The sequence below is a fragment of the Haliotis rufescens genome, unplaced genomic scaffold, assembly GCF_023055435.1.
Source record: "Haliotis rufescens isolate VD_foot unplaced genomic scaffold, xgHalRufe1.0.p SCAF_1, whole genome shotgun sequence".
NCBI lineage: Eukaryota > Metazoa > Mollusca > Gastropoda > Lepetellida > Haliotidae > Haliotis > Haliotis rufescens.
Window position 1 is genome coordinate 22,462,043 of NW_025963779.1, and position 19,553 is coordinate 22,481,595.

Below are 19,553 nucleotides of genomic sequence, written 5' to 3' on the forward strand. Positions count from 1 at the left end.
ATAGGTACATATACCCTGTTTCATTCAATCAACATGAAAGAGACACTGATTGAACAATATAGGTACATATACCCTGTTTTATTCAATCAACATGAAAGAGACACTGATTGAACAATATAGGTACATATACCCTGTTTTATTCAATCAACATGAAAGAGACACTGATTGAACAATATAGGTACATATACCCTGTTTTATTCAATCAACATGAAAGAGACACTGATTGAACAATATAGGTACATATACCCTGTTTCATTCAATCAACATGAAAGAGACACTGATTGAACAATATAGGTACATATACCCTGTTTTATTCAATCAACATGAAAGAGACACTGATTGAACAATATAGGTACATATACCCTGTTTTATTCAATCAACATGAAAGAGACACTGATTGAACAATATAGGTACATATACCCTGTTTCATTCAATCAACATGAAAGAGACACTGATTGAACAATATAGGTACATATACCCTGTTTCATTCAATCAACATGAAAGAGACACTGACTGAACAATATAGGTACATATACCCTGTTTCATTCAATCAACATGAAAGAGACACTGACTGAACAATATAGGTACATATACCCTGTTTCATTCAATCAACATGAAAGAGACACTGACTGAACAATATAGGTACATATACCCTGTTTTATTCAATCAACATGAAAGAGACACTGACTGAACAATATAGGTACATGAGTGACTGAGTGAGTGAGTGAGTTGGGTTTAAAGCCGCTTTTAAAGTGGTGCCCAAAGTGGTGCCCGAAGTGGTGCAGGTTTCAGATGTTAATCACTTCGGTGAAACCCACGAGCATGGGTATGGTGCGGACAAACCTAGAAACATAATCGGGGCGAACAGGGATTCGAACCCACAATCATTATACTAAGGTTTCTGGCGTGCAACTCCTTACGCGGCACCTTAGACGACAGGGCCACCCGTGCCCCCAGACACTGACTGAACAATATAGGAACATATACCTTGTTTCATTCAATCAACATGAAAGAGACATGTAAACTAATCAATCTTCTGGTTGCTGGGATAATACATCTGCTTGCATATGCACGTGAGTGACATGACTAAGTCATATGAACATCATGTCATCATTGGACAAAATGTTTCCTCGGGGACCATGGTAACTGCCTTTGAAACAAGGCCCCTATGACATCAGTGTCTCTCCACAGTGTGATCTGTGGATAGTGCTGATATGGCTACAAGGATTACCTCCCTTGTACTGCACTGAAATCACATCTGAAACATGTCCCCCAAATCAACATTTACCAAAGCAACTAAATTCAGAGATTGTTGTACACATAAAGGTTGAGTTTACAAATCATCTTACATGTGGCAAAGAAACAAATGAAAACAATGATCCTTTTATGATCAGATTTATTTGATCTACAGCCAGGATCATACAATGATAACGATACAAAAACAACATTGAAAGTGTGAAATTTAGAATGTCAAAATGCAAATTTTTGTTTATTTTTCTATTAATTTATGTGTGTAAAATAATCCTGGCATGGGATAATTAAGAGTTAAACCCACACAATTAAAACTGTGAGCTTACATTTAAGGCTCTTGTAAGTCTTTTGTAAAAATCCACTGCATGGATTCACACAGTTTTCTGGTTTTCAATTCATACCTAAAATATATACACAGTCGAACTTAATTAAATTTTTACAACAAAAACAAAAGTTATCGACAAAAGTATGACAAACATATAAATCAAAACAGGCGGAGACGATGGGATCAACAAATATTCATGGGAAGGAATGCAGCTTGTGGCATTACTGGAAGCAGGTAAGTGCTAAATTTATTACATATAAACTGGCACGCCTCACTTGCTTCCCACTTCTTTCAGCATACACTATATTATAATTTCAGGATAACAACTTTACAGTTACATGCATTGGATCACTATCACAACATATTTTATGTGGATTCTGTGATGCATGCTTTGAGGTTTTGAAGTGTTATTTGAATGGCTTAACAAATCAAATGACAATGTTTCAACTTAAAGCAGATTATTTATTTGAAACAGATCAACTCTTGAACATCATTTAGTCCAGTACAATAATCTTTGCTTTTTAAGACTGAATCCAACCAACTGTAAATTGTTGATTGTCATATATATGATCTTAGCCTACAATCACTTGGTGCAAGTGGATGGCAATTGTGGCCCAAACCTAAGATCGCGATCTTATGGATTTACAATAATTGCAGCAACAGGGTCGGTTTAAACAAGTGGGTCTAGGAAGAAGTCAACAAGGGATCCCTCAACTTGCATTGTTAGCTTGCTTATTGTTTAACGACACACTCAGCAATATTCCACCTATATGATGGCAGTCTGTAAATAATCGAGTCTGGACCAGACAATCCAGTGATTGATATCATGAGCAACCAATTCAGCAAGCCCGATCCTGTTAGTCGCCTCTTATGACAAGCATAGTCGCCATTTACGGCAAGCATCAAGCATGGGTTGCTGAAGATCTATTCCACCCCGGATCTTCATGGGTCCAACTTGCATTGGGATTCCCCGACATTCCATTGTGATGAGAGTATTCCATCTTGGTGGGCATGACTTATGTTTTACATTCATTGAGAAATGATGGCAATAGATATTGAACACTAATAATTTATTATTCACCAGTGATGCACAAACTTGTGGTCTAATCTAGATTCAAACTACAAGAGAAACAATCAGACTGCAACATTCTATAGAAATAACAAAATAATAACGTCTAAATCCGTATTCATATTAGACTTACACTTTTAACTCAAGGAGTATAAAATACATATGTTCCAGTTAGCAAATTGTGAGGATTGTTTGACAATTTCAAGGACATGTTATGTGTCTTGTACCTACCCCTACTTCACACACAATATAGAATATTTCACACTTCATCGAACCCAGTTGTCAACTTGGTAAGGCCCCTGTACATAATCCTCTACAGATATATCCATCAACACAAAGCCAGGCCCAACACGATAGAGTCAAGTACCAGTAACAAGTTGGGTATTATAGATCACAGGTATAGAGGCACTGTTATAAAATAATATCATACTAAGTAATAATGCCCTCATTCTAGCACCAGCAATTACATATTACCGGAGCTATGTGTTATACTTTTTTAAGTAAGTCTAGTATTGGCTAAACTGCACTGTGGTTATCATCACTAAGTTGATCTGAACAAACATCAAGGCAGATACTATGTGAAAATCAGTGAAGTAACTGATCTATAAAGAGACAAACTGATTAAGACTTTAGAAATATTATATTATTATCAAAGATAAAACAATCACACGCAATCATTTCTGTCGTGTGAACACTAGAAACTAAATGCCAATGTCATAACTGATATAAGACCAGCTTTGATCTGTGAGATAACGCTTGGGTGAGATCACAATGATATTGCATGACAGTGCTTTGCAGACCATTGGTTACCATGACATCACAATCAAATGACATCACTAATCTCTCTGACACGTTTTACACTCAAGACACTAGTATTTACTGTTTACAAATTTAAAAAGTTCAAATTATGATTTGGATGTTAAATGGAATCTTTTTTTGTCATTCGTCAATAAAAATTCAAAACTCTTCAGCAAAACATTTATTCAAAACATTTATCGACTCGTTTGGATATATTTGATGTCAAAAGACATTTGGGTGAGATTCTCTATGTATCATAGCAACCTTTAACTACCGTATTCAACGTAATAAGCGCCCAGGGCGTTCTCAAAATTAGAAATAGGGAGCTCTTATTAGAAAATTATTTTGGTGAAAAAAAAAACAGAGTTGAAAGATAAATTTCATGGTTTATGCTGACAGCCTGATATGTTTATATACGACAAATATATTTTTCCAGAATTTAATTGCCCACAATTAAGGGTGCATATAACACACAAGTGCGTATTATATGCGCATAAATATGTCTTTTGTACATTGATTGATAGGATGGGGTGCTAATTGGGATTGTTCACTAGCCAAAATATTAGCAAATATCGCCATGGGTGCTTATTAGAGTGGGGCGCTTATTACGTCGAATACAGCAGTTCTATCTTGGACAGGAAACAAGAGGTTGATAGCATGAGCAATGGCTCACACTATCAGAGCATAATGAAACACAATCACAAGTACACATTTGTATCAGCTCTAGGTATATGTACTGGAGACATAATGTATTCCAGACTCCCCAATTAATCTGAGCCACAGTCCTATTTCACTGTAAAAAAAAAAAATATGACAGATATTGAGTTATGGTTTGTGTTTTCCACTCTGACACCTTGCTTATTCATTAACATTCTTCTAGTGTCTGCACACCCTAGTACAGACTATAACATGGTAGAGGTATATGACTCCATTAATCAGGCCAAAATCTGTCATACATGACTTAATCTTAAACAGGCATAACAAGGCCTCATTCAAGCCACTACACTAACTACATGTCTACCTGGATCATTTGCTGGTTACCCTCTTAGACAATTGTCTGCTACACAAGTCAAAGTCAAGCTTATGTGGTTGTTCAAGGCTGGATATTGAATGCAGTCCCTCGTTCTCAATCAGACAACATGGTCATGCGAGTTGGGAACATATGATTGGTAATCTGTTGTTACCAATGGTGTTACTTAGCATATTTCGTCAGCTATGAGATTACTCGATGTATACAGTGTGGGAAGATACAATACAGATATCAAAACATTGACCATGTCAACTGGGGGGCTTCTTGATGAGCATGGAGAATGACAACTAAATTCTTTGTATTCGAAAAAGTCTGTGATATTTCCTTGAAAGGTGGAGACATCAGTAACGGATAATTAATCTGCAACGATACAGATGGATACAGTGTTCTAGACACCAAGGTAATGTTGCTGTACGAGATGGAGTTTATTGTCATACTTCTAATCTGTTCAGGAAGAATTTTGATTGAAATTACATACATGTTTGGAAACATTTTTGACAGTTTTGTTAATATTCTCATAACATATCAAAACACTTTACATATTAATAAATGGATTAATTTATAAATGTATTTGTATGATAATACCTCAAAATATTGTGTTGGGATTTTGTTAAAACATCAACAGTTGATCATTGTTTTGAAAAAGTAATTGATCAATCAATGATAAATCATGAATGAGGATAGTGAAATCATCAATTTTGAGAATTCTTTCTTTCATGGAATGACAAGAAATAAATTTTCAAACTTTTACATGATATTTACTATACTCTTTAAAAACAAACACCTTTAGCAGCAAACAACAACAGCCCTTTTACTAAATATTACTTTTTAAATAAACTGATATTACTAAAATATTATTCATCATCGATTCCATGAACAATTAATTGGTTGGAAACTGAATCCAATCAATCCTCGATTAAAGTTATTAATTGAACAACACTGCAACAAAACCCTCTAAAAAATCATTGGAAATATCTGCTGAAAGCAGAGTCTATTGTGTGAATCTGTTTGTAAAAGGTGAGGTGAAATGGGGTTTAACGTCGCGTCCAAGATTATTGCACTTATATGGCGACATGCATGCACGTGTGTGTGTGTTTGTGTGGCTGCTTGTACTAGTCCGGACTTATGCCGATTAATAGTGCTAGCACACTGAGATACCATGCTGCAGTTTAACATGAATACCCCACTCAGACACAGTATACTGACTCCGACCGACCGACCAGTCCTTGTTTTAGCCCCTTAATGCCGTGCGCCAGACAGGGTAACAACAAGTACGATCTTTTAACGTCTTTTGGTATGACGCGGCCGGGGATCGAACCCCTGACCTTCCGCTCTCCGGGCGGACGCTCTACCGCTAGACCACGGAGGTGGTCTGTGTTTGTAAAAACAATCTAACTAAACTCTGTGCCCTTGCTTCTTCTCCAGCCAGCACAATGGATGAGTGTCAGCGGTCAGTCTTACAGCGCCACTTCAAGCAGCTGGCCAGTGACCTCATGTTGTCGGAGGACCTGCTGGGGGACTTGTATCAGCAGCACATCTTTGACAGGAACATGATCGACATCATCAGGGTGAGAATATTGTGTCACATATCTTATTTCCAACATGCAAGCTTGTATTTTTCAGAATGTAAGCCATAAATCAGAGGTGAACCTAAGTTAAACATAACAAATCTGCCAAGACATAACACTGAAGAAGCAGAAGTGACTGAGAGAATATTGTTTTGCACAGTCAACAATGCATAATTATATAACAGTTGCCTAACACACTGGACCTGAAAAACATGTGGTTAACACAAATACTGATCTATGCCAACAGTATATTATGTATTACACTTGCATCCAGAGCAGATAATTTCATAAGCATTATCATGAATTGATGACATTATACTAATCCGTAGCATGACTTGACGGTCATAATATCCATGTTCATCAGCCATCAATCTAAGCATGATATGGTGATCAAAGTTGTCCCAACTTAAGGTTCCATGCGAGAAAAAAGTAACTAAGAATGAATATTGATTCAATCTTTGTATTATTTAAGGCATAGTCATGGACTATGAGATGTGATTGAGCTATTATCTGTGTTTCTCTATAGAGCCAAGCTACAGACAGCGACAGGGTGTACAAGATGCTAGAAATGCTTCCTAAACGTGGACCATCTGCTTTTGACACTTTCATCAACATCATCCAGGACAGCTACCCATGGCTAGCCGCCATGCTGGATTCTAGCTACTTGGCCGCAAAGAGCAAACACCAGCCGAGTTCAGGTGGACAGCATTGCAAGCTGGAGAGGCTGTTCACCGTCACAGGTAAGTCAGGGAACAAGGGAAACAACTCTTTACAGCATAGCTTAAACAGTTTGTAGCCATTGAGACTACTCTTTACAAAATAAGGTTGGATCACATTTCAAGAATCAGCACAGCACAAAATGTTTTAATTCTAAACTCCTTACGATTATTTTAAGATCAGTCCTTAGTTGGTTTCATGGATTTGTTCTTCGCCTCTTTAGCTAACTATTAATAATAGCTAATTATGGTATTTATGAACATGTGCAAACATTATCAGCGCATCACTTTCTTCACTATCCTAGAACTACCTATATCACTATGGAGAATATCAAAGAAGAACTATCAATATTCATGGGAATGGGGGAACAGGTGATCACTTATAGATAAAGTGAATTGCCAGGTGAAGGCAAATATTCCTTATAAATAATGAATGTGATCAAGAAATACTTCTGTCACTACTTTTCAGTAAAGCTAATTGCATTTGTATAAATAGCAAACATTGTCTTGATAAAAAATCCCAGACCAGTGTGTGTTAATTATTTGCAGATTGAAAAAGAATAATACCCATATGACAATAAATGTATTCTTCTTTATTTCAGACGCACCTCAACATCAAGATAAACCAGACTGTGACATAAGGAAAAGAGTTGGGACATTTGTCCACAAGCAGTTCGGTCAGAGTAAGAGGGTCTCCCAAAATGATAAAAAGGCAGTGGAAAGGTTTCTCAATGAACAGCTGAATGATGAAAGGATTCGACTTCAGTCTCTGGCAGAGAAAGCAGAATCTCTCCCAGACACAGAAACCGAATCTGTGGTCTCTCAGGTTAGTGATGTTCAGCAAAAACTGTTTGAAATCCATGTCATTCTAGAGCCATACCTCCAGGGCAAGGCACTTAAAGAATTCAACAACCTCCTTCCAGAAGACATGACCTTTGAAATCATCCAAAAAGAAATCAGATCGGTTTTGGAAAATCTGAATAGAGCTGAGAAAGAACTCACTGAATGTTCTAAGCTGCCTGGGCTTCATGGGGATGAGGAGGACAAATTGCCATTGTGCAGTTACATAGAGAAGTTGATAGAAAAAGTTGAGGATCAGCAAGAGAAGCTTCAAAGTCAGGAAACTAGACTGACAGAACTGCAAGGAGAACTGAATGAATACTCCATCCATATCGACAAACTAGAATCTGAAAGAGAAACTTCTAGGAGTAAGATACAACTTCTATCCAAGGAAGTGTCTCAGGTCAGACATGACAAATTCAAGTTGGAGGAGAGAAACGCCCAACTTGAAAAGATTCATCAACAACATCTTGAAAAGGAAAAGACTCTAGAGAATCTGAAATCAGTTGTGAGAGAACTGCAGGCATCAAAGACTTGCAATAGCAGTGGTAACATAGATGACAGTCAGAATGTCCGATCACGGGAGGTAAATGGACTTCGGAGCAGTATAATAAGACGTACCTTCAGGACAACGGGGGAAAGGTTTGGAAGGACAACACCAAAACCCATCCATAATTACCAGCTGGCCAGAACTAGATACACGGTCAGGAATACAACCAAGAAGAAGGCAAATTTACCATGATAGAAGCGTTAACCATGTAGCAAAATATTCCAAAATGACATGCATTATGAATGTGTTTGTGGTGCCACAGGTAGGGAAGGATATGGTCAGCTTTTCGTGAACATGTGGCATCATTACTATTTGATAGTCATTAAAAAACATTCTTATGATATAGTTGACATTGTACAACAGACTCTGCTTCTTTGAGATTTCTTTTGATTATGGAAATGGTACTTGTTACTTTTATCTACAAACAGTATGTGTATTGCTGCCAAGTGACAGACATGTACTGATGGGGACACCCAAGATTGAGCATTACAGCTGGTGTCTGTGTTTGGAATCAACCCAATCATGTTGTAACAAGACACAAGGCTACTGTAGCACACCAGCACAGGGACAGCCATGATTAGCATCACTGATAGGAGTATGAATTGCTCATATCTGGAACACAACAACCAGTCCTGATACTTATCTGATGTTTTGTATTCAATCAGTTTTTAATGCTGTTAAGGAGTTCATTTGTTTGTGTTGAGAGTGATATATTTCACAAGTCAACATTATTAGTCAAGAATAAAAAAATCTTTCAGTTTCAATCAGTCATGCAATGTGTACAATCAAGATATGTCATGCCTTCCATTTCAAATCAAATAAACAAATATGTATTGAAGTATACTCAATGTCATCATGTCAACACAAAGCATCACCAACCTGCTTCAGCTTCATCTTATCATTCATCGTGTTTGTTCTGAATTTGAGGAAACAAAACATGTCACAAGACACCAAATTAAATGCAGATCTATAATAGTGTAATGTTGAGTGAGTTGGCTACTAGCTTGTGCAATTTGTATTTGTTAGTTCCCAACATATCCATATTCAGATCCATTGCAAACAGTGAGTCAAACAATAAAAAATGTCAACAACTCGTTTTCTGTTCTAATTCGTTTCTTATCGTATAATATGTCTATCAGGTATTGAAAAGTGTCCACAAGAGCAGTAGACTCTCTGTTATCCGACAACATTATCAGTAAGTGCTGACAGCTTGATAAATGGCAAGTCTATTCTCTCTTTACAAATTACCAACATCCAAATGTATATAACCTTGAATAGAAAATGATTACTTAGCATTGCAAATTCACGTGTTTCAGGTTTATTATAGTTCATGCAGTTGATAGCCTTTTGTTCTCAAACCACCACAGTCGTACCTTATCAAGATGAAGTCGTACAGTCACACTAACTCGTTTGACAAATGATTGCTCCAAATCTATATTTAGGCATGACTAAATGCACCTGTAATCCCCCGGCATACATAAGTGTTCCACAGGTACTGCTAGGAGTCCACTAAGCCACCTGACAGTTACGTAAAATAAATGACTTTCTGCACATAACTGTCATATATCTCTATCCCACATTATTCTTGATTAGGGGCGGTCGGGTAGCCTAGTGGTTTAAGCGTTAGCTCGTCACGCCGAAGACCCGGGTTCGATTCCCGACATGGGTACAATGTGTGAAGCCCATTTCTGCTGTCCCCCGCCGTGATATTGCTGGAATATTGCTAAAAGCGGCGTAAAACCATACTCACTCACTCACTCATTCTTGATTAGAGTGGAAAGTACTGGAGTTTTGATTGTTTAGTTTTTAATGTTGCACTCAGCAATATTCCAGGTATATGATGGAGATCTGTAAATAATCAAAACTGCACCAGACAATCTAGTGACTTACATCATGAGCACCGATCTATGCATTTGGGATATTTTGACATGCATCAATCAAGACAGTGAGCCTGATCCTCCGTTCACAGAAGTTGCCTCTTATGACAGGCATGGATTGCTGTAGACCAATTCTAACCCAGAATAGAGGAGATATGATGAAGGGAATTCCATATTTGTATCTCAACCTCAGTGAAGTTGGTCAAGAAAAATATCCTGAGGACATTTCATGATTTTAGCAATTATTTATAGGACATTCTTCTATACCATTTCCAAACTTGAAAAATATCCTCAGGGCAGTTTGGATGACAATCAGACAATGTCCTTGAAAATGAATTGATCTGAGCACTGCAACCAATACTCAAAACACATCTTCATAACAAGAGTCATCAGAAGATGACATATCCCCCCAGTCTGGTGCAATTTGGAAATGGAGTTTGGCTACTTATACTCCACTTTTGGCTCATTGCCATTAGATACCTTTGTTCAACATGTCCTTGATAGAGTTTTGGCTACCAAAGTAGCATGATACAGCTAAAAGACAACATACAAATTATTGCAACAGGCAAAGAAATAGTTATCTAAAGGATAAATGAATAGTAATTTAATTACAATTTCCCTTCTCTGCCATAATTATAGTACCTATAATGCAAGTCTAAAAAGTAATAATAAAAATTCACACACATACTTACCGGTATATATCTGTTCTCTACAGATGAATTATTTTCAACAAATTGACTTAAAGTGTATGGCAGCCTAATTTGCCAAACAAAATAATGCTGTCAGTATTTTTCAAAATCCCAAATCATCAAAAGGCACCAGTTCACCACTAGACTGATCTGTATAACTAGTTCCACAAGAAATATCCAATGGTTTTGGACTTCTGATTCAGAAACGAAAAATGGATATATCAACAGACTGCCAGCGGACAGGCACGCTGATCGCCATATCACCCTGTTTTTCAAATCTGGGGAATAATGATGACCTTGGGTTCCTACAAAAAAGTAGATGCATGAAGGTTGATAGTCCTTGCACCACAACTCCAGGAAATACATCTCCCACTCAAGTAATTTGTGGACAACATCCAGAACAGAAGCTCATTTTTATTGGATAATTATCACCTGGTTACAATGTGCTAGATTTTGGTTGTTGGACATTATATTATGGTCGCTTATATATAGGTAGAACTTTAGTATTCCCTGATATATCTGTACAATTAGATAATTAAAGCAAATATGGCAACAATAAATGAGTTATTACATGTTCATCCACACTTTTCAAAACTTAGTTGACAGTCATTATATTTTGTTTAAAACAATCTGTTAAGGCATAAGCGGTAGAGGTATAACGATACGGGAGGGTCGCGATACGATACGTATCGCGATACAGGGGTCGCGATACGATACGTATCAGGATACAGTGTTTACTGGTACAAGCTAAGCCAAGTTGATGTCTTTCTGCTCTCTAAAAGATGTGACAAGTACAGTTGAAGAAGATATAAGGTGTTTATTTACTGTTATAGCAAATTGTCAGCAATACAGTATGTTTTACTGAAACAAACTGGCTTTGAAACATGAAATACGTTTAACAGTTTCAAAGTACAGTATTTTCTTGAGTATAGTGCGCACCCATGTATAATGCGCACCCCCCCCTAGCGGGTTCAATATGTTGGAAAAAAAAGAAATTTGAATATTATGCGCAGAAAAAAATTACACCGTAGATCTACCCCTTCAGCGAAGTCCGGCAAACGAACGGGTGATGAGAAACTTTGTCAGTACAAATTTGAAATTTGAGATAAAAAATCACCAGACATGTTGATTTACCGTTTAAATTGAATTTTTTTTCAGCTATAGCTAGGCATTGTTTTATATCCAGGGATTAAGATTACCTTGTGTATTTTCTCGTAAACTAAGCCGGACACAGCAATCAGCTGTACACACGTTTTCTTGGAATCTACCGGTAATTCGGTTAAGACACACCCAATGATATAACTTAACAGGATTTTAATGCAAGGATCGGCAAAAGTTGTATCTGAAACTATTTTTTTATCAGGAATAATATATTCCAATATCTTGTTAATTTAGATGCAGCTTTTACTAAACATATTTAAAATAATAATAACCCTAAGCGAAGCCGCTGATCGCTATTGCCGGGTATTATTTTTTACATGGAACCAGTCTGACCAGTCACCGTCAAGGCTCCCATGCGCGTGATCGCGAGAATTACGTGTTGACATAGAATCGTCCAAAAAAACAAATATGACTTTTAACGAATCAAAGTATGGCATTTATGATATATGTATCCATTCTCTGTCAACTAAAGTTCGTACCAAGGCATCAATAGCGGTAATCTGACCGTGGTTGCTGTAAATAACTGTAAGTTGTGCGATCTTCCGATTGCTTCACACACGATTTCGCCGAAATTAATTAAAACAATATTAAAAGGAATTTTGAATAAAATTAATGAAAAAAGTTACAAACATAAGTTCAGATATACAAAGAACACTTTTTATAGCCAGACAGTGCAATTACATGAATAATTTGCGAACTTCAGTATGGATTTGTTGACATGGTATTTCCGGTGTTACGTGCTCACGGTAATGTCTTTCACTGGGGAAAAAAACCATCAAAACTCATTAATTTGTGTATAATGCGCACCCCCTTCTACACAGCTGTGTTTTTTTGAAAAAAGTGCGCACTATACTCAAGAAAATACGTAAGTAAAACTGTGTTATGAAAATATCGTATGTATCGCGATACATGCTTTCCAAATCGATGCATCGTATCGTGGGCTGTGCATTGGGATACAATACTGTATCGCCGTATCGTTACACCACTAATAAGCGGACAAAAATATTTGATGGATGTGGTTTATGTGGAGGATAAATGTTTGCTTGGCTACATACATGTTATATTTTATCAACTGCAGAAAGAAGAGAACACTCATTCTGATTGTGATAAAATGATATTTGCATCATCAGGGAGAATTGTAAAAGAGCAATTTCTTTTTTCTAAAAAGGACAAATAATTACTGAGTCTAGATGTAGCATGAGATTTGCATCTATTTACATTTTTAGATTTTAAACCACGATCGATCAATCATATTGTCAACTAAAAATGTTAGTTGATTTAAAGACCAAGTTGATTAACCCACAGGAATACATAGCTGTACACACACAGAGTATTCTTTATTGACCTGTGTATCCTTCGGCCTCGTAGGGTAGATAGGGCAATAATAATAAAAAGATTCAGTCAAAGATCATCTCTGATAAACAGAAACAGATATAGAAAAACAAATGATCGGTAGCTTGACGATTTGGCAACGTGTTCAATCCGACCAATCTTCCAGGTTGATGCAGTCTTGGCGCGAATTTGGTTAAAATATGCCAAAGAAATATCAAGTGTGCTTTTTCTGTCTGTGATAGTCTGTTAATAGTCTGACTTAATAACTTCACTTCATAAATCTCTTACAAATGTTCGGTCATTCAATTTAAAAAACATGCATGCAATATTTGAAAGAGCTATTATATTTTTGCTACGATTGTCTTACGATCTTTCTGATCCAGATATGTACTATCTCATTGGATGTCTAATACTGTTCTATGCATATCAGACTGCCTATCTGGGATGCTAGCTAACTATTAGCCAATCAATTTGCTTAAAATAATCACATGATACATTCTCACGAAATTTGACAAAGTTTGATGTGTTGATATTTCTGTGCTGACGAGTCACTATGTCAGCTAAAAAGCAAACTAACTTGAGGTTTACTTGAATTTTGACTTTGAAACATTTAGAGGAACCCTGATCATGAAACTCGCTATTTCGACCTCCGAATCAACCAATCATTGTGTTGTTTCTGGAGACAGCAGTGCTGGTCATAATTTGTTCTCATTTCCAAGCGTAACTTTGAGGTAAATTTCTGATAAATCTGATAACCAATGAAGTCATTGTATTAAATTATGCAGGAATATACACGCCTAGTCATGGTGAACACTCTGACTAGCTGCGCTGAATTGGTTGTTTTTGGTTTGGATTCTATTGCATTATGTTTATGTGATTCCTCTGTACATGTGTTGCCACTTGCCATGGTGGGCATGTTTTAAGTAGACTATGTACCTTCCTTGCCACAACTTGCACAACTTGGGGGCTCTCCTTCTTGTAAGTGGGTACCCATCCAATCACTTACCCACTCCTCTTGAGTGGTCCTTTATCCCCCAAGTCTACACCAGAGCTCAGGTCGCAGCCCCGGTCCCCAGACCACTGTCCAAGTCCCCAGTGGCCCCAGGACTATCACCCAGCTCGAGGTTGTTCCTCTCCTTGTGATAAAGTATCAGTCAGCTCCCAAATTTGTGGCAAAATTTTGTTTATGTATGTTGTTTTATCATGTGTATTAAATATTTTGTATTTCATCTCATTGCTCGTTGTGTTTGCACAAATACTTGGCTGATTATTCATTTCAAGTGCCCTACAGGCACCTTGCTGTTACGACTCCCTGTCTTTTCTGTGCAGTTCACATTGTTGATACGATTTAATGATCAGTTGTGGGTCGCTAATCCGGGAGCCTCCCAGATAGATCGGAAGGCATCACATGCATGACATGCACTGGATGGATTATCCATGCATGTTTATGGTTTTACAGTCCTAGCTGGCTGATAACAGGTGTAAATAAAACAATCACAGCACTGTAGTGCAAATATGGTTGTCATATCAGGTGAGTTAACAATGTATAAAGGAATGGTGGTCCGTCTTTTAAACAGAAACGAAATTGTAAACCCTAAAAACTAATCTATGGCAGAATTACAACCTGCAGGTATGTAGAGAGTCATTATAAAGTAGCAATTGTAGTAAGTCAGTAGAAAGAAACTGACTACGACCCGGAACATATCTACTGGCTAAGTCTCCACTCACTGGTTGGTGTGACTTTAACGCCACTTCTGTTATTTATTGGGTAATGATTCAATCAATGCAGATTAAAGTTGCTCAACAAGATAACTCTTTCTCTCTGCCTGGATATTCTGTTTTTAAATGAGAAAATGTAAATACCTACAATACAGGGGGCAAACTAAACTGTTGAAAAATACAACATTTATCAAATGTATATCAATAGTCTTGGGCAACTACAAACATTCAATAGAAAGATCAAACTCTTCTTTGACACAAACAAAACAAATTAGTGTTTAACAGTCTACCTTATAAACATATTTAGCATTTATTTGTTTCCAAATTAACCAACCCAAACAATGTCATTTCAAACAAAGTTGAAAATATTCAAATACAGTACACTATGGTTATTACGAACTCAAAGGGACCACTGATTTAAGTTCGATATAAACATAGTTCGTTATAAGCATATATACATGTATAAACAGCAAATGGTCGGGACCAAAAAATATGTTCGTTATATCCGTCAGTTCGTTATAAACATGTTCGTTATAAACGTAGTTTACTGTACATTAACTTAATTCTGACCTACCAAAACATACATGTATATGTTAATGGGAGAATAAAATAAATGTGACCTAAAATGAAATCATTTCTTCTTTTATTCTCACATGCTTACACCACTATTAGTCTAACATACAGTTATGTTGGTACAAGTGTCTATGACAAGCAGTCAATGTCCAAGAAACTAAAGCTATCTGAAACCCTGTACTACAGCATGAATTAGCAGATGTTGCATGTTCATTAAAAGATACCAATTGAAATGTCCATCTTATAGCAATGATTAATAATTCTAACATGTTATATTTTGTTATTTCTTTTACCCAACATAGGTAATATCAGTTTCTATCGTTTCAAATCCATCAGTCATGTGTACCTTTCTGCTGTCTTGATCTCTGCAAGACAAAATAAGAGACACCACACTTTGCCAAGTGGTTTCAATTTATTCCCCCCTCAAAGATCAGTCAGACCTAATAATAGACAAATTGTCCTGCGGTAATGTATAAGCAACAAACACACAGTGTATTGATATCAACATAGAAAAAAGACTGCTATTTAAACAGTTTGTATACCTTCTCACTGAAAGGATATCTGTTCCACAATGGAGAAAAACCACAAGTCTACCCTGCAGTTCTTCCATGTCAAATTGATGCTTGATTTAAGGGTGAATGAAATGTTTCTCGCACCATTCCTACAGAAGGGAGTTCTGCATGAGGGTGACATCGAGGAGATTCTGGTAAGTAACTAAACACATACCACAACGCTTTGTAGTCCATATAAAGCTGAGTTTCATTATTTCTAAATCTAGTTATTGTGTCATATTGTTCAAGATATACTTGTCCTATGTAGTCAAGCTTGACTGCAACTCGTTCGTTTATTAATATTTACATGACAAAGCTGTGGTTATCCCACCAGTTCAAACTCAATCCCTTCATGGAATATATTTAAACAATGGTGGTAAAGAACATGATTGAACATATTTGTAGTCTGACCCAATAGGTTAATCAGGTTTAATCAAGTATCTTAAATCAAGCCCTGCAATAGATATGTCATTTACAGAGTGGGCCAACTTCAAATGCCAAGACTGCCCAATTCCTCTCTATTCTGCCAAAATGTGGACCACAAGCATATGATGTCTGCATCCTACAACTGAAAGATGTATATCCTTGGATTGCTGAAGAAATGGAGGCGTCTTTCAACAAACTGGCACCAGTTATTGACTACAACAATCCCGGTATGCTATGAGAGGAAACAATTATTGTGAAATGAGTTGCAGTAAATATATATCTGAAAACATCACAATATGGATCCAACCACTGCCACATATTTGACGAAAGTATCTTTCTTATTTGAGTTATGGCTCTTATAGATCTAAATTACACCTAAAATTACACCATGGTCTATGAAATGAGGTTGGTTGGTTGGTTGGTTGGTTGGTTAACGCTGCACTCAGCAATATTCCAGCTATATGACGGCGGTCTGTAAGTAATCGAGTCTGGACCAGACAATCCAATGATTGATATCATGAGCATCAATCCACGCAATTGGGAGCGATGACATGCATCAACCAAGTCAGATACCCTTTCTAGTCAGCATTTTCAGGGATCCATTCATATAATTTTCATCACTGTTTTGCCTTTTGCACCCAATGGAATCAATTTTGGTGGATACTCAAGACTCAGTTAATATTTTGAATTCAAAATTTATTTCATCAATAACATGTTGACAAAAAGCTAACCATGCTATATATAAATTAAATGACAAAATATTTCTTTTTAAACATTGCAGTGTTTGGATTCCTTGACAACAAAGATTGTAAGAATGACCCACTCTCAATATCTGACACCTCAAACACAATTATCTCCAATGGGGAGAGAAATACCAAGACAAATTGTTCCTTCCATGAGGAGAAGAGCAGCATGGTCAGAGAACTGAAACTGATTGTAGCTAGAGTTTATAAAAGGCTTGCAGTGTATTTAGACAGCAGAGGTGTGAAGGAATATGATCTGGCTTTGTCCGAAGTCCCAGAGGACATTCTGGAGGTAGTTGTTAGTGAGATCATAGAAATAATATCAAATCAAGACACAACTCTCTTGGCTATCTCAAGCCTATTTACCCAAGAGGAAAAAGAAGCCAACAGTTTGTATGAAATCATACAGGGTATGAAATCTAATATTGAAAGCATGGAGAGGACACTTGAAGGCATGATTGAGATGGAAAGGAAACTAAAACGGCTTGAAGAAGACCAACAAGAAAAAAATAAATACATAAAGTTGCTGGAAAACTGCACTGAAAATTAAGCTGGATGAGATTGAAAAGCAGAGAAAACAAGAATCCCTCATGGGGAGGAGATTCGACAATGAGGGACACAGTCAACATCTACATGTACAAGGGCATGGCTGTAATGATGATACACCCAAGTTCATGAAGGGGAGTGAAACTGCTAGGACAAATGAGTCTGATGCACATGGACAAACTCACCATTTCCACACTGATCCATCTACTGGTAGATGTGAGGTGCATATTACACTGACCAATATCCACAAAACTACTGGAAAAATAAAAAAGAGCCCTAGACCAGTCGACAGACTCAGTCAAAGACCATCAGGTCAAAATACATCCTGATGCCATTTTCTGACTCCAAGCAATCATCAAGAGAAGCTTTCGATAGGTAACAGGTCAACAGCAATGCCGTTGATGACTGCAGCCCTGGTTAGACCACAAAGTGCAAATATGTCTCTGACCAGTGTAAGGAGACCAGGAACTACAATCAGCAGAGAGGTAACTGGAGATTCACTGAGGGGCGTCTACAGGGACTCCAGATCTGTGTCTGCTAGCCAACAGTCCAGCTCATCCTTGAGATCCAAGGACATCAGTTCAAGCATTGATGGATTCCAGCAGAGACCCTCTTGCTATCAGAAACATCACAAAACAAAATCCACAAGAATTTATGTTTTACAATGTCGGACTTCTCCAAAGACCTCATCTAAGATATTAACCAAACGTAAATCAATGCAATGGCGCTATTGAGACAAGCATGTTTATATCATCCCTACTGATGAACAATCTAAAGTGACTTCAGGGAGAGCCAACTAGTGTTAGTGATTAATTTTTATCTAAACATGATAATAAAAATGACATGAAAGATGTATTTCAGAGTGAGTGAGTGAGTGAGTGAGTGAGTGAGTGAGTGAGTGAGTGAGAGAGAGATATCAAGGCATGATATTTTCGACTTTTACCACTTGAAATCCATAAGCTATTGTATGCTGCTAACAAACTAATGCTTGTGATCAGGGCAAATCTGGCAGTCAAACCCACAATCAATGGATCCTATCATGCTTGAGGGACACAACAGGGAATAAACCACCCATACTGTATTAGGATAACAATGAATTATCTTTCAGCTACATATATTGTTGTACTGATCTACAGTCTGTCCCCGTATTATTTATAATGTGAAAACATTAAAGATTTCAGTGATTTCTGTTTCTTAAAAAAAGAGAGTGAGTGAGTGAGTGAGTGAGTGTTTCCGTTCTCTGCTTTATACTGGATATTGACGTGTCAGTTTTCTAACTTCTTATCAGCCAATACTAGAATATATGATAGTCATTGCAATACCTGGAGAGTTGATGTTTAAATTTTTTTATGTCATCATTGCTACCTTGACATACATCGCTAACTTCAAAAACAGGTGAAAACAGTCCTAGAGCTATTATTAGCAATCATGGGACCAGAAATCTTTAGTCAGTACCGGTATTTTCGTTTGCTACCAGCCAACATTACTGGCAGATAAAGATGCCCCTGGAAACACTGAAATAATCTAGTCTAGGCCAGTGGATGACATTATGAGCAATGTTCAACACAGTACGAAGGATGACACGCAATGAGCGATGTCACTCGGCCCAGTCTGACCACCAGGTCCAATTTAGTAGCCACTTTTCAAAAGAACTAGAGTGTTGGGAACCGAGTCTAACCAAGGTCCCAATGGGATAAATTACCAAATATCTTGGCAGCTGAGCAATTTATCAACAGGCACAGCCTGAACACGGTCACACTCACAAACGTAGAAGTTTATGAGAAATATT

General features: G+C 37.2%; 3 protein-coding genes across 4 annotated transcripts in view; 2 read left to right on the forward strand and 1 right to left on the reverse strand.

Annotated features, from left to right (window-relative positions):
• Positions 1 to 19,553, reverse strand: part of LOC124131710 (coiled-coil domain-containing protein 73-like) — a 156,654-nt gene that overhangs the window by 56,233 nt on the left and 80,868 nt on the right. The window lies entirely within an intron of this gene.
• LOC125378222 lies at positions 4,453 to 9,240 on the forward strand. The gene is made up of 4 exons (XM_048393343.1): positions 4,453 to 4,873; positions 5,899 to 6,041; positions 6,568 to 6,781; positions 7,360 to 9,240. The coding sequence occupies exons 2-4, from the start codon at positions 5,907 to 5,909 to the stop codon at positions 8,337 to 8,339; spliced, it is 1,329 nt and encodes a 442-aa protein (XP_048249300.1). The 5' UTR covers positions 4,453 to 4,873; positions 5,899 to 5,906; the 3' UTR covers positions 8,340 to 9,240.
• Positions 15,418 to 19,086, forward strand: LOC125378224. Its single transcript, XM_048393355.1, has 3 exons — positions 15,418 to 16,204; positions 16,528 to 16,702; positions 17,257 to 19,086. Exons 1-3 carry the CDS (start codon positions 16,070 to 16,072, stop codon positions 17,766 to 17,768), a joined length of 822 nt encoding a protein of 273 aa, XP_048249312.1. The 5' UTR covers positions 15,418 to 16,069; the 3' UTR covers positions 17,769 to 19,086.

What these genes read in the sequence shown, in the direction of transcription:
- LOC125378222 (XM_048393343.1), top strand. Translation starts at nt 5,907, where the DNA reads ATGGATGAGTGTCAGCGGTCAGTCTTACAGCGCCACTTCAAGCAGCTG. An exon ending in ACATGATCGACATCATCAGG is followed by an intron (nt 6,042 to 6,567) that starts GTGAGAATATTG and finishes GTTTCTCTATAG; the next exon opens with AGCCAAGCTACAGACAGCGA. An exon ending in GAGGCTGTTCACCGTCACAG is followed by an intron (nt 6,782 to 7,359) that starts GTAAGTCAGGGA and finishes TCTTTATTTCAG; the next exon opens with ACGCACCTCAACATCAAGAT.
- LOC125378224 (XM_048393355.1), top strand. Translation starts at nt 16,070, where the DNA reads ATGGAGAAAAACCACAAGTCTACCCTGCAGTTCTTCCATGTCAAATTG. An exon ending in GTGACATCGAGGAGATTCTG is followed by an intron (nt 16,205 to 16,527) that starts GTAAGTAACTAA and finishes TGTCATTTACAG; the next exon opens with AGTGGGCCAACTTCAAATGC. An exon ending in TATTGACTACAACAATCCCG is followed by an intron (nt 16,703 to 17,256) that starts GTATGCTATGAG and finishes TAAACATTGCAG; the next exon opens with TGTTTGGATTCCTTGACAAC.